Genomic DNA, 15183 nt, shown 5'->3' on the forward strand with positions numbered 1-15183 from the left:
AGACAAGGACAACCGCTAAGGAAAGTACTGATGACTTTTCGTCCCCCAGCAGTCTGCATGGCGCCTCCCAGCACTTAAGTCCTCATAGGGAGAGGGAGCTTCTAGCTCAGTTACAGCTCGACTTCTCTGTGGCTTGCCACTCAAGCAGGGCTTAGGATCTAGTTCTGAGCAGCCAACATCCCTGGCGGTCGCCTTTATTATTTTGGGGTCTCTGCTTCCGACAACCTGAAGGGACGTAGCCCACCCCGGGCTGGGATTTTAGTTTCCTGATCTGTGGGTTCTGGGAGCAGCTTGGCTACCTACACAGTACCTCTGTTCAACTGAGGTGTGAGTTCAGATAGATGTTTATTTTGGAACTGCAGGGATTTAAAATCTTTACGACTTTGCCTTGTATTTTCCTAGTATGAATTTTTTCTCTGCTGGTATATACATGGGAATTCACAAAAAATAGTTTATGTAAGAACTGTTAAAGTTGGTTTTGTTAATGTGAAGAAAATATTCCTTTTTCTTTTTATGTGTGTGTGTATATGTATGTATATATATTGTGTGTGTGATGTGTTTGGGAGCACATGGGTATGTATGTGCATGTAGAGGCTGAAGGACCAGTTTAAATGTTCTGCCTCCTTCTCCTGTCTTCAGGGGTGCTGTCTACTTCCTCCGACACGGACAGAGACTGAACTGGATTAGGTGGCCAGCGAGCACTGGGACTCATTCCTTTCTCCCCAGACTGGGAGGGCAGTAGTGTGCTTGGCGTTTTTATAAGGGTTGTAAGGTCAAACTCTGATCCCCACGACGGTAAGGCCATCCCTTAGCACCCAGTGTAGCTATTGTTTACGGTTATGGTAGAATTTCAACAGGACCAAAGAGTGCCTACTGTAGACTACTAAAAACACCACACAGACTGGGTGGCCTCAGGAACTCACTTCCCGTTCTAAAGGTTAAAAACCCAAGATTGAGGTTCTGGAACATTCCGTTTCTGGCAAAGTCTTTCTGCGCTTACAGGAGCACCTTCCTGTGTTATCAAGTATCCTTTCCAGGCAGCGAGGGATGTGGCATCCGTTCCTTCTCCTAATGGCGCGCATGTATTAGGTTCCCACTTTATGACCTTATTTTACCTCAAATACCACCTACAGGTATTGATCCCGTATACTTAGAGGATATGGACATTTAACACTACTCAGCCCATAACTCTCTGACTTGGTGGCATAAACTGTAATTTCAGCATTGTTTAAAATCCATGTGTTTTATTTTAGGTAGACCCACAACTTGTGGATGGACACCTTTCGTATTTCCTTGGAGCTATAGGTATGCCCGGCTTGACTTCCTTGATTGGGGTACAGGAAAAAGGTCATGTATCTGCTGGATCTAATCAGACCATGGTTGTCAGCGGGGCGGCAGGCGCCTGTGGATCTTTGGCTGGGCAGGTAAAGTTTGCAAAAATTACTTGACTTTCCTAAAACAGAAGGCATAATACATGTATATAATTTAAAATATGAAAGTAAGGGCGGGTGACATAGCACCGTTGGTAGAGTGCTTGCCTAGCACGCATGAAGCTCTGAGTTTGATCCTTAGCACCACACAAAGTGGTGTGGTGATGCACACCTGTAATCTCAGCACGTAGGGGTGGAGGCAGGAAGGTCAGAAGTTCAGGATTAGCCTCTGCTCCTTACTGAGTTCAAGCCCAGCCTGGAGTACATAAAACTTTTTCATAAAAAGTAATTAATTGATTCTAGGGATTAGCCATTTGTAAGTTGCTCATGATCCACAAATAACCTCACACCCATGCACAAGCAAGCAACACTAATTCAACTTAATGGGTTATTTAAAACAAACACAGGAGCGGTGTGTGTGAGGATGGAGAAGGAATTCCAAAGGGGATGGGAGGGGGATAAGAAATGGGAATGTGGCTGACTGTAATGTATATAAGGATACACAGATATAAGATAAAAATTATTTCAATTAAAAGGATTTGTTATTTTTGTGACGTGCTACAAGCGGTTGTGAGCCTCCTGATACTGGTCTTTGGAACAGAATCCAGTAAGAGCAGTAAGTGCTCTCTTAACCACTGAGCCATCCCTCCAGCCCTCTTATTTTAAATTTGTAAGACCGTATGTCATTACTTTATACACTGTTGGCAGAAATAGTGTTATTACCTAGATTCTGTTGATAACAATATGAAAAACACAGGTTTTTGTGTCTCTTTCTGCTAAATAAACAGATGTGGCAGATGTTAGAGTAGCTCTGTCACCCATATAGGGATGACAATCACAGCGGTCTGTGTAACTCCTGGAATTAAAAGACAAGCAAGCAGGGTTGGAGAGCTGGCTCAGTGGTTAAGAGTATTTGCTGTTCTTGCACAGAACCTAGGTTAGTTCTCAGCACCACAGAGTGGCTTAGAACTCTCTGTAACTCCAGGTCAGGGGACCCAGTGTTGCCTCTGGCGTCTCATGCCCCAGACATGTACATAACACACACACATACATGCAGCAAAACACATCTTTCAAAAACTACAAAGGGGCCATCTTAGTTGGGCTGTGTGCAGACACCATGACCACGGCAATGCTTCTAAAGGACAACATTTAATTGGGGCTGCCTTACAGTTTCAGAGGTTCAGTCCCTAACTGTCATGGCAGGAAACATGGCGGCTGCAGGCAGACATGGTGCAGAAGGAGCTCAGAGTTCTACATCTTGATGGACAGGCAGTAGAGGGAGACGACTGAGCCAGGATAGGTGTAGCTTACGCATATAAAACCTCAGGGCCACTCCCATGCTGACATACTTCCTCCAGCATCTAATAGTGCCGCTGCCAAGAGGCCACGGGGGCCAATTACAATCTTAACTACCACAGGGGTCTTGGGGGCCAATTACAATCTTAACTAGCACAGGGGTCTTGGGTTGTAGTGCAGTGGTTAGAGCCCTTGCTAAGTATGTATGAGGCTCCATGTTGCCAGCACCAAACATCAACATAAAATCAAACTTACATTTTAAAAAAATTCTTAATTCTTCCACAAGAAGGTTGTTTATTTATATTTGGAAGCATAGTCACTTGTCTCCCTGGCTGCCCCTGAATGCCTGTTCCTCCTCCCTCACCCTTTCATCACGGGCTGAGATTACAGCAGTGGCAAAAACATGTGTTGGATTGTAGGTCTGCAGTAAATGTTTAGAAAGAACAGTACAAAGTGCAGTGTTTTATAAATAGTAGGTATCTTAGCTGTCTTTGCTGTGATAAAGTGCATGAGAGAAGCAACCCAAGTAAGAAGGGTTGTACTTGGCACACAGGTCCAGGGTACGGTTTCTTTTGGCAGAGAAGCCATGATCAGAGGCGCTCAGGGCAGATTGTCAAACTGCATCAGCACCAAAGAAACAAAGCAGGGATGCATGTGCTCAGCCTGTCTTCTCCAGTGCGTGCAGTGTGGGCCCAGCCGTGAATTTGCGATGGGTCTCCCTTTCAGTTAACCTCATGTAGATAAGTCATCAAAGATATGCCCAGAGGTTTGCGTCCATGGCGATGCTAGGTCTCATCAAGTGGACAGTCAAGATGAGCAACCATAGCAGCTGTGGAGGTTTGAATGAGAATAACCTCCATTATTGAACACTTGGCGGTGCTGTATGGGGAGATGGTGCAGCCTTGCTGGGGGAAGCCTGCCACTGGGACAGGCTTTGAGAGTTCATAGCCTCATCCTACAGTTTCCTTTCCTCTTCCTGCTTGGGGCTGAAGGTGTGATTTCTATTTCCTGCTCCTGCCACCAGCCTCCCCCCCACCCAACACCCTACCCCCTCCATGATGGGCTCTTGTAATCTCTCTTTCTTAGGCTGTTTTTGGTTCTGGTGTTTTATCATAGCAATAGAAAGTAACAGGCACAGTAGTTTACTTAGTGTGGGAAATAGCATACTGTAACTATATTTTAGCTGTCATTTGTGTTCCTCACAGCCCTGAAAATTACTGAATTTTAAGCGTGATTCTTGGGGTCTCATGACTTATATTAAGTTGTGAATTTTAACTATTTTATTGTTTGTTTGTTTTTAAGGATCACATTATCTGTCCTCAGTCTTTGTTTTGTTTATTTTTTTGAGACAGGTTCTCTTGGCTATAGAGATAACTCTTGCCTCTGCCTTTTGAGTACTAGGATCAAAGGTGAGGATAGTAATTCTTTAAATTTTTTTGTTAAACCAGGCAGTGGTAGTGCACACCTTTAATCTCAGCACTTGGGAGGCAAAGGCAGGCAGGCAGAGGTTGTAGATCTCTGTGTTCGAGGCTAGCCTGGGCTCTACAGAAAAATCCCATCTCAAAAAAACATTTTTTTTTTAAGTTAAAAGCACTGTCATCAAATCTAAATTGTGATAAGTCCTGTCTAAGGGTTACTGTTGCTGTGATGAAACGTTGTGACCAAAGTAAAGCTAAGAGTATTCTGCTTACACCTCCAGGTCCATCGCGGAGGGAAGTCAGGGCAGGATCTTAAACGGTACAAACCAGGAGACAGGATCTGATGCAGAGACCATGGAGGAGTACTAATGTCCCGATGTTTTCTTAGAATTCAGGACCATCAGCCCAGGGGTGGTACTACCCACAATGGGCTGGGCCCGCCCACACCTACAGGCCTGCCTACACTTAAATCTTATGAGGCGTTTTCTCAATTGGAGTTCCCTCCTCTCAGACGATGCTAGCTTGTGTCAAGCTGACATAAATATTAGGACAAATGCTCTCTTCTACTTGCAGTACCTTATATACTTTGACATTTTTACGTCTATATGAATATAAAGTCATTTAATTTTCCAAAAATTCTTCCCTAGATTGGCCACCTGCTTGGTTGTTCCAGAGTGGTGGGAATTTGTGGAACGCATGAGAAATGTCTCTTTTTGACCTCAGAGCTGGGGTTTGATGCTGCAGTCAATTACAAAACAGGGAATGTTGCAGAACAGCTTCGAGAAGCGTGCCCGGACGGAGTGGATGTTTACTTTGACAATGTTGGAGGTGACATCAGCAATGCGGTGATAAGTCAGGTTGTCTGCTGATCTGTCTCTGTTACAAATCTCCACGATGTTACATATTATATAATATAAGAATATTTATTGTGATCTACTTTTGCTTGGTATTGAGGGGGAACTATAAAATTACAAGGCTCATTTTGAAAGATCGTATTATTATTATTATATTTAAGTTATACAAGAGAGCTTATTGATACTTTCATTTGATTGCACATTTGTATTCTGAATTTCAGTTCCTGCCTAGCAATATAATATTTTTACCTTCAATTTACTTCTATGAAAAATTAAGAGCTGCATTTTTGAAATGGAGACCCCGACGGTGTCCATCACCCTGAGTTGGGTAGGGAGATGGTTCTCATAGATTATAGGTGTTATGCATTTTTTATTGACAATGTAGTAAAATATCAATAGTTGACAATAGGAATTTACTATATGTAAAATTACTTGCAGTTGAAATTAAATCATTTAAATCTAGAGAAGTATATTATTGGGCCAGAGAAGCGGTTCAGCGGTTCAGAGTGTACACTGCTTTTACAGAGGGCCTAAGTTCTGTAAGTCAAGCTCATGGGAGAGCTGACACTTCTGGCCGCCTCAAGCTCTTGCCCTTACAGGCATGTACGTGTTGTGGTGTAGCCACAGAGAAGACATGGGTTTAAGCCAATAGAAGTCTTTATTAGCTGGCTACCAACTTCATTACATGCTCAGGATCCCAGTGCAGCCCTGAGCCTTTCTCAGGGTGAGCTTTTAAGCACAAAACCCATATCCTAAATTGATACAATTCTGTTAACAAGACCAGTTAGTCAGAAGTGGACCTACAGAAGCAAAGTGGCAAGGTTCGCGCACTGAGAGACTTTCTCCCGACTGTGGACTTGAGCATTTTCATCTCAGCAGGTGGTGCTGTCTCTGTGCTGACTTTTGCAGCCTGAAGGGCACCTCCACCATTGACTCAGTTGTGCTGAGGTCTGGAGCCTGTTACAGTTCTTACACAGACCCACACATATATACACAATTAAAAATAATAAAGCTTTTTAAAAAGTACATGTATTTATTATATAGACACACCAGAACAGGGCATCCGATCTCATTACAGATGGTTGTGAGCCACCATGTGGTTGTGGGATTTGAACTCAGGACCTCTGGAAGAGCAGTCAGTGCTCTTAACCACTGAGCCATCTTTCCAGCTCAATAAAGCCTTTAAAAAAGAAATACACTACTACTACTACTACTACTACTACTACTACTACTACTACTACTACTACTACTACTACTAAAAGCAGCAAGGCCAGTGATAACTAATATATATAATATAATCCTTTTGGTGATTACCAAACTTTGATTAGTTCTACATTCCTTCAGAGGATTTATTAAAACTTGTAGGGCTACAGAGAGTACTTACTGCTCTTGTAGAGGACCTGGTTTGGTTCCTGACATGCACATCAAGCAGCTCAAAACCACATATAACTCCAGTTCCAGGGGGATCTGAGGCTCCCGTCTGACCTCGACAGGCACCTACGTGTATGTGGTGAACATAAAATTCATGCAGGTATGTGTGTGTGTGTGTGTGTGTGCGTGTGCATGTGTAATGTGTATACACACACCACACACACACACACACAACCAAATAGATAAAATATTTAAAATACTTTTAAGTATATGTCTTCCAAATAAATGCAATTATTGGCAATAAAGGTCTAAGTGTGTGGTTACGGCTTTCACTGATTAGCTGTAAGCCCACCAACTGGAAAGGTGTCCAAGGGTGTAATCATCAGTGTTTCTCTACACAGATGAATCAGAACAGCCACATCATTCTGTGTGGTCAGATTTCTCAGTACAATAAAGACGTGCCCTATCCTCCTCCGCTGCCCCCTGCTGTAGAAGCAATCCAGAAGGAAAGAAACATCACAAGGTGTGTCCTCCCTTTGCCCTTCCCACCACGTTCACAGGGGCAGGGCTGGAGAGTTTCCTTACATAGATGGGAAATGTATTCAGTTACAGCTTTTTTCTTATTAGGTAAAACTGAAAAGTCTGTACTTAAGGCGGCTCAATATTTAAATTTTGGTTCCCTCATTCTCAGACGACTAATAGTTCAAGTTTTTGACTGGATGAAATCGTGTGAGCGTGGGGAAAGAATGTTATCCACAAAGGAGAAATCACAATGATGTTGCCAAATAGGTTAGAGAGATAAGCAGACAGAAGCAGTCAAAGTTTAGTGCACTTACCCGCCTGTGCGTACAACTCAGGCAGAGTCTATAATGTACCTTAACTACACCTACAACTGTACCTGACCAGACTCTGCATGAGTATATGCTAACTTAAAGACTAACAAAGGTACTGCCATTTAAATATTTGACTTCAGGTTCTCTTGAAATGTTCTCTAATCATTATTCTTTTATTGTCTATTTACAGAGAGAGATTTATGGTATTAAATTATAAAGATAGATTTGAGCCTGGAATTCTACAGCTGAGTCAGTGGTTTAAAGAAGGAAAGCTAAAGGTAAAATGTGTGTTTTGAACCACATTTCATGTAGGCCAGGCTGGCCTTGAACTTGACACTAGCTGAAATGACCTTCAGCCCTTAGCCTCCTACCTCTCCCTCACCAGTGTGAGGGTTGTAGGCATGCTCCACCCTGGACTAAGCAAGTACTCTACCAGCTGACCCACACCCCCAGCCTAAACTTCTATTAACTACAAAAGTATCCATTTTTCTGCCATTTGGCATGCTTTCGTTTTATTATGAAAAATTGCTACAAAAGATGGGCTAGAGAAATGGTTCAGTGGCTAAGGCACACGGTACTCTTACAGAGGACCCAATTGTGTTTTCAGCAAGTATGTCAGGCTGCTCACAATGACTGTGACTGCAGCCCCAGGGGCTCTGGGACCCTCTCTGCAGCCCCTAAGCAGCTGCGCTCACGTGCACATACTCACAGACACACACAGACACATAATCTCTGAGCAAAATTTCCTCTCAGGTGACTATAATCTCCTAACTGTGAAACCCTTTTATTACCTTTATGTAATTTTTATTAAACTCAGAACTGCAGAAGCTGCTCTGTGGTTAAGAGCATTTGCTGGGCCTGGATTTGGTTCCCAACACCCACAGGCTACCAACTATCTCTAACTCTAGTTCCAGGGAATCCATAACCTCTCCCGGCCTTGCAGGGACAGAGCAGTTCACAGGTGTACATACATAAGTCTGTTCAGGCAAAACACTCAGACACATAAAATAAAATAAGATCTTTTAAATAATTTTGTTTTGTTTTGAGACAGGGTTTCTCAGTGTAACCAGCCCTAGCTGTCCTGGACCCACTTTGTAGACCAGGTTGGCCTCAAATTCATCCTGCCTCTGCCTCTGCCTCTGCCTCTGCCTCTGCTAGGATTAAAGGCTCACACACCACACCCGGATCTTTTAAACAGTTAAGCTTTACTTTACAAAATCAATAGGAATTTTTCCTGAAATCTAAATTTGTAGTGTTCATTAATTTAACAGATATTTATGAATTGTACTTAGAAATTATGATTTTAAATTTAATTTGCTGTGTATAGACGTTTTGTCTCCAGGACTGTTTGAATGACACTTGCTTGCCCTGGTTCTCACAGGCTAGAAGTGGGTGTCAGATCCCCAGAACTGGAGTTACAGACAGCTGTAAGATGTCATCTGGGTAGTGGGTTAAACCTGGGTCTTCTGGGAGAGCAGCCATTTTTCTTAAACACTGAGTCATCTCTGCAGCCCCAGAAATTGTGCCTTCTTAAACGTCATATCAGCACATATCAGACCCTCTTTGGATATTTTTTTTAATGGAAATGTGTTAAATTGTATATAGTTGGGCAAGTCATTCATTTTAGAAAATCTAGAATAGCTATAAACTCACTAATGCGTTATGTTACTTTGGTTTATATAGCCTATTTCCTTATGATTTCTATAGAGTTCAGTAAATATCCTTTTAATATTTTTTCTTTGTGGTTATTCCGATGCCTCTTTTGGTTGTTGGGCAAAATTAGAAATTATTAATCTGGGATTCAGATAAGATGTTCTTCTTAAACCCTGAAATGATTGTATATGTGTCTATTTAGATAATTTTTTCCAAGCGGGTCTGTATGGACTGGGGGTGTAACTTGGTAGGGTGCACGCTTAGCACACGTGAAGCAGAAAGTAAACTGGTGCAGTGGCACAGGCCTGTCACGCCAGCACAGGGAGGTGAGGGCAGCAGAGGAGCGTGAATTCAGTGTCATTCTCTGCCACATAAGCAGTTTGTTTAACGTGGGCTGGGGTGGGGTGGCCTGGGGGTCTAGAGCTGTAAGATGTTCAGTGACTATGGACACCCATTGCCAAGTGGAAGAACTGAGTTTGATCCCCAGAACCCATGTAGAAAGAGCTAAGCTGGGCATGTAGGTCATGCCTTTAAACCCAGCACTTGGGAGGCAGACTCAGTCTGACCTCTTTACATTTGGGGCAAGCCTGCTCTACGGAGAGAAAGAATCTGCAAGGTGCTCTCTGACCTCCACATGCATGCTATGAATGACAAGTGTGAACTCACCCACAAAACAAATATGAAAAAACAAAAGTAAAGTTTTTTTGTTTTTTAAGAAAGATTAGGGGCTGGGGATTTAGCTCAGTGGTAGAGCGATTGCCTAGCAAGCGCAAGGCCCTGGGTTCGGTCCCCAGCTCCGAAAAAAAGAGAAAAGAAAAAAAAAAAAAGAAAGATTAGACAATGGGAATATAGGATTTTACTGTTCTAAATTTCCTTTTATGGAAACCATTAACCCTAAATCTAGCTATTATGATTCACAGATCAAGGAGACTGTGGCAAACGGCTTGGAAAACATGGGAGGTAAGATGAATACAGATTTACTTCATACATGTGCTCAACACATGGAGTGATTTTTCTTTCTTTCTTTCTTTTTTTTTTTTTCGGAGCTGAGGACCAAACCCAGGGCCTTGCGCTTGCTAGGCAAGTGCTCTACCACTGAGCCAAATCCCCAGCCCATGATTTTTCTTTTAACACTGCCTTTCAGGTGTTCTTTTGTTCTAGAGAATGAGCCTATGGCCCCCTTCGCATTAAGCACACACTAACCATTGTGCTAACCCAAGTCACTATTCTCCCCCTTTTTAGAAGCATGGAGGGCCAGTGTTAACTGAAAGACTATGCTTTTGTACTGTGCCATGAGGGAGAATTGAACCTGGGGCCTTGTGGATACCAGTCAAGGCCTCTAAGAGCAAGTGCCCTCTCACGCACGCGCACTCTGTCTCTGTCTCTGTCTCTCTCTCGGTGGCAGCTGAGGCTGGCTGACCTAAATTCCTGATCCTTCTGCTTTTGCCTCCCAAGTGCTGGGATTACAGCATTTGCTACCACACCCATCTTATTTTCTTGTTCATAACTTATCGATGGGACTGAGGATGTAGGCTAGTTGGTAAAGTGCTTGTCTCCCACAAATGAAGCACAAACAGATCACCTATAGTAGCAGCCACTGTAATCCCAGAACTCAGGTGATCATTCTCAGCTAGGTGAGACTATCTCCAAAGTAAAACAGAGTTCTCTCTTCCCTGTGAAACAACCTTGTTTATGTAGGTTTCCTAACTGATTGCACTCCAACACAATTGGAATTGTCTTTAGTGATATCTCACATGTGTATGAGTCACTTTTTCATCACTGTGACAAAATACCTGAAATAAAATTTTAGGGAATTACTTTGCTCATGATTTTAGAGGGTCAGTTCATGGTCACATGGCACCATGCACTTGGTAGGGCAGACCATCATGGAGTACTTGAGAGCACTTCTACATCATGGTGGACAGGAAATTGAGACGACAGACAGGAAGGGCCCAACTCTTGTGACCTACTTTCTCCAGCTAAGCCCACTTCCTAAAGTTCAGAGCCTCCTACAAGAGTGTCGCTGAGGATCAAGCACTTAAAACAAAGCAAGCTTGACATTCTATATTCATCCCATATCAAGAGGCAGTTTTCTTTTCTTTTTTTAAAGGGAAACCTCCAAATTATTTTTTTTAATGATTTATTTATTTACTTCATGTATGTGAGTACACTGTAGCTGTCTTCAGACACACCAGAAGAGGGCATCAGATCCCATTACAGATGGTTGTGAGCCACCATGTGGTTGCTGGGAATTGAACTCAGGACCTCTGGAAGAGCAGTCAGCGCTCTTAACCGCTGAGCCATCTCTCCAGCCCCAGAGCAGTTTTCATATGTCAAATACATGTCATATATACATATTTTTTGGCTTCTCAGACTATGAAAGCTTTATAGGCTTTTGTTAACTTTTCAGATTAAATTACTCAGACATTTCTAAGTTCTTTTTTGTTTTGTTTTGTTTTTTGCCTAACATAGACTTAGACACTTTCTTGTTCATTTCAAATGAAAAGGCTTAAACTGATTTTTTTTTTTTACTTTTAAAAAAAAAATATTTCCAAACTGGTATTTAGTATTTCAACATATATTTTACTCAGCTGACTTAACAAGTATATACTGTATTTACTCAATAAAATTTAAGTTTCTAAAATTTTGAATTATTTAAAATTGTCTTTGCTGGCATTTTGGCCCCATATTTATTTGCCTTTACTCCTCAGATTCTGTGCTGTTATGTGGGTACCAGCTAGGTATTTCCATTTTAATTAGCAGTAGGGTTTGTTATTTTTCAGTCTTTTTGAGGCCAGATTACTTGCAGTCAAAGCTTGGGCCATCCTGAACTCTGGTCTTCCTGCCCCAGGAATTACAGGTGAAAGTCACAATCTGTTTATGCAGTTAACTCAGAGCGGCTTGTATGCCAGGCCAACAGCACTTGTCCCCAGCCCAACAACAGCCCAAGGATCAGGACGTTGATTGCATTCCCTTGTGTCTTACTTGTACCTTTGTCTGTCCTTGTTTGAAGCAAGATCTCCTTTCTCTCTCTCCTCTTCCTTACACTTCAAAATGCATTTACTCTTTCTTCAGGCCAGCCTGGGGCAGGTCCCCAGTGTCCAAGCTCAGTGTTCAAATGGAATTTTCCTCTAGGTTTCTAAGATACAGTATATGTGAGGGAGTCAGTGTGCTCTCTCTCCTGCCCAACTCTTTGGCTATTTTGGAGTCTTGTTCTATAGGCCAGACTGGCCTTAAACTCATGATCCTCTAGCCTTAACTCCAGAGTGCTAGGACTACATGCACACGCCCTGAGAGTTTTCTTCTGTATGCAATATTAAACAAAACAAAACAAAACAAAACCTCACAGAAGCTGGGCGATTCTAGCACAGGAGGCAGAAGCAGGTGGATCACTATGAGTTCAAGGCCAGCCTGGTCTATACCACATGCATGCATGGTGTTCATTAAGTCCAGAAGAGAGTGTTGGATCCCCTAGAGCTGGTACCAGGAATTGGAATGGGTGTGAGCTACCATGTGGGTGCTGAGAACTAAACCCATGTCCTCTGCAAGAGTAACGAGCACTCTCATACCTTAAGCATCTCTCCACCTCCACATAAAAATACCCCCTTCCATACACACATACCTCCAAACAGGGTTTCACTGGGTAATCCAGGCTGTCCTGGAACTCACTCTGTAGACCAGGCTGGCCTCAAACTCACAGAATCCTAGGATTAAAAGGCATGCACCCCTACCACCCAGCCACAAACAAAACAAAACAGACTGGTGGGTGGGTGGAGGGTGGGAGGAAAACAAAACTAAACTAAAAAACTTAAGAGAAAAATCACACTTTCAAGCAAATTTTATATGTTAGAGCTCCTAACAGACATAGTAACATTTCTCTTTTCTTTCAGTTGCATTCCAATCCATGATGACAGGAGGCAACATAGGGAAGCAGATCGTCCGCATTTCAGAAGATTCTTCTCCGTAGTCTTGGTGTGTCTCCATCCAGGAGACCCTCTATTCTCCACTTCCCACAAAGATTGTTAAGACATGTTTAAAAATAATCTTATAGTACAGTTAGTTCTCATTCCTGTGTGATATTTTCTTTGTTGTATAACCACTTTATCTTCAATATCACATTCATTATACATTTAATATGTGATTGTTAACCATAATCAGGGGTTCTGTGGGTCATGACCCCTCTGGAGGGGTCACATATCAGATCTCCTGCACAACAGATATTTACGTTAATATTCATAACAGCAAAATTACAGTTATAAGGAAGCAACCAAATAATTTTATGATTGTGGGTCACCACAACAGGAGAAATTGTATTAGAGGGTTGCAGTATTAGAAATATTGATGCCACAATAGATTGAAATTATCTCCTCAGGTCTCCCACTGCCGAGACTGCTAGGATGCCAGACTGGTGTCACTTGTCACTTGGATAACTTTGCTTGTAAAAACTAATATTACATATATTTGTATCAAGTAATTAAAAGTCCCTGGGTGATTTTTAAACCCCAGGTTTTCTAACCCAACTGTTAATGGAATATATATTTTTAAATTACTTTTAGAAGTGAGTAAAATTCTACTCTAATTCTAAGGTGAGAAGTGGTTAACATTTGTTGAACTGGGAACATTTTTTAACATTTTTTACCATTCTTCAGACACACCGGAAGAGGGCATCAGACCCCATTACAGATGGTTGTGAGCCACCACGTGGTTGCTGGGAATTGAACTCAGGACCTCTGGAAGAGCAGTCAGTGCTCCTAACTACTGAGCCATCTCCAGCCCCCATTTTTACCATTCTTAAACTGAGGGTATTAGAATTGAGATAGCCTTTCCCTATTTTTAATGAGACTTTAGAACTCTCTATTTTACACACCCGAATGTCTGTGCACCACGTGCATGCCTGGTGCCTGCATGGGGCTCTAGTGCCTGCAGTGGGGCTTTGGGTCCCCCGGAGCTGGAGAGTTGAGCCACTCTGTGGGTGCAGGGCTCTAGAACGCAGGGCCTCAGGTAGAGCAGCCTGCCCAAAGAGAGGCTTCAATGGCCTAAGTGTATGGGTTTCGGGCAGCACTGGGGTATTTACAGATTGTGGGACAGTTGGTGGAGGGCAGACGTTTTGGATTAGGACTGGTATGAGAAGATAAGTGAGTTGATGGGAGGCTCCAGGAGCCAGGTTTACATTGAGAAGTTGATCTATGCGTGTTCTGCCAAACAATTGACTGTAGCAAGCCTAACAGCTTACTACATCTCATAAAAGCTTGTGTGTATTTTAGGAAAAACAGTTTTTAGACAGAATCTGTTAGGTTGGTTTCTATGTGATCCACGCTGGCCTGGAACTCAGTTATCCACCTGCCTGCCTGCCTCCAGAGTGCCAATGTTAAAGGCCTGTATTACCATGCTGGTACCTCGGAGAGCTAATAGACATAACCTTCACTAAGGAATCAATCACTGGTTAAAGTGAGTTGAGGATAGGTCAGGGCACACTGACCTCTAGGAGCCTTGAGGCTAATCCCTAACTGCACCTCCCCCCAACAAGCACCAAGTAAACAAGCTTCAGAAAATGGTAGGACTAAGTAAATTAACTAATGGTCATAGACGTGACTATTCCAGATATATTGATGTATCGCATTCGTTTTATTAATTGTAACTCAACCTTTAGAAAAATAAAACTGGAGCTGTTTTCTGAGTATGACTTATGGCCACTTTTTTACAGTCAATGTATTTTAGAGGCAAAACTTGTAATAAATGTATTCAAATTGTAATCAGTGAGGTTTTGCAGCGTTCTAACCTTGTTTTACATACTTTCTCTGGGTTCCAGTTTTTCTTTCTGGTAATTCTTCATCTCTTCAGGTATCGGTAACTGCCAAATCTATTTTGTGTATTTAATCCTTACTTCAATTTTAGGATTTTAGCTCCTAGTTAACATTTCCTTGCCACCCCCAAGGTTTTGTCCAGATACGATGTAGCCCAGTTGTCCTTGTCATGGCAATCCTCAAATGAGATTACAGTGCCCAGCACAAACTGTATGGAGGAAGTGTTTTCTCCCAGGACGTTTTGTACCAAAACTACTCCCTAGCTCATCCAGACTCCTGGCTTATCTCTAAACTTGAAAATAAGCACTTTCAGAGAACATTAATTCCCACAGGCATTATCTTTAGACCCCTACTCTTCTGCACCACATCATGGTTTGTTTGTTTGTTTTTTGGACAAGGTCTTACCATGAACAGCCCTAGTTCACAGGAACTCCTCTAGTGTTGGGATTGCTGGAGTCACAGGCCTGTACCACCACGCCAGATCTTAAATTTCACACAGTCAAACTCGAAAGTTTCAACAAGAA

General features: G+C 42.5%; 1 protein-coding gene across 11 annotated transcripts in view; it reads left to right on the forward strand.

Annotated features, from left to right (window-relative positions):
- The window catches only part of Ptgr2 (prostaglandin reductase 2), a 31764-nt gene extending 17156 nt beyond the window's left edge, over positions 1-14608 (forward strand). For 4 of the 11 annotated variants that reach the window (XM_006240327.4, XM_063261733.1, XM_063261734.1 and 1 more), the window contains 6 exons: positions 1254-1424; positions 4792-5001; positions 6771-6892; positions 7393-7480; positions 9776-9815; positions 12746-14532. In XM_006240327.4, coding sequence (XP_006240389.1) covers positions 1254-1424; positions 4792-5001; positions 6771-6892; positions 7393-7480; positions 9776-9815; positions 12746-12822 — 708 coding nt within the window. In that variant the 3' untranslated portion in view covers positions 12823-14532. Of the gene's footprint in view, positions 1-1253; positions 1425-4078; positions 4136-4791; positions 5002-6755; positions 6893-7392; positions 7511-9775; positions 9816-12745 lie in introns of those variants that run through there. The other 7 variants (NR_174186.1, NR_174185.1, NM_001399426.1 and 4 more) reach the window with 7 other exon arrangements.
- The last annotated feature ends 575 nt before the right edge of the window (positions 14609-15183 follow it).

Source organism: Rattus norvegicus, chromosome 6 (genome assembly GCF_036323735.1).
Source record: "Rattus norvegicus strain BN/NHsdMcwi chromosome 6, GRCr8, whole genome shotgun sequence".
Classification (NCBI taxonomy): Eukaryota; Metazoa; Chordata; class Mammalia; order Rodentia; family Muridae; genus Rattus; species Rattus norvegicus.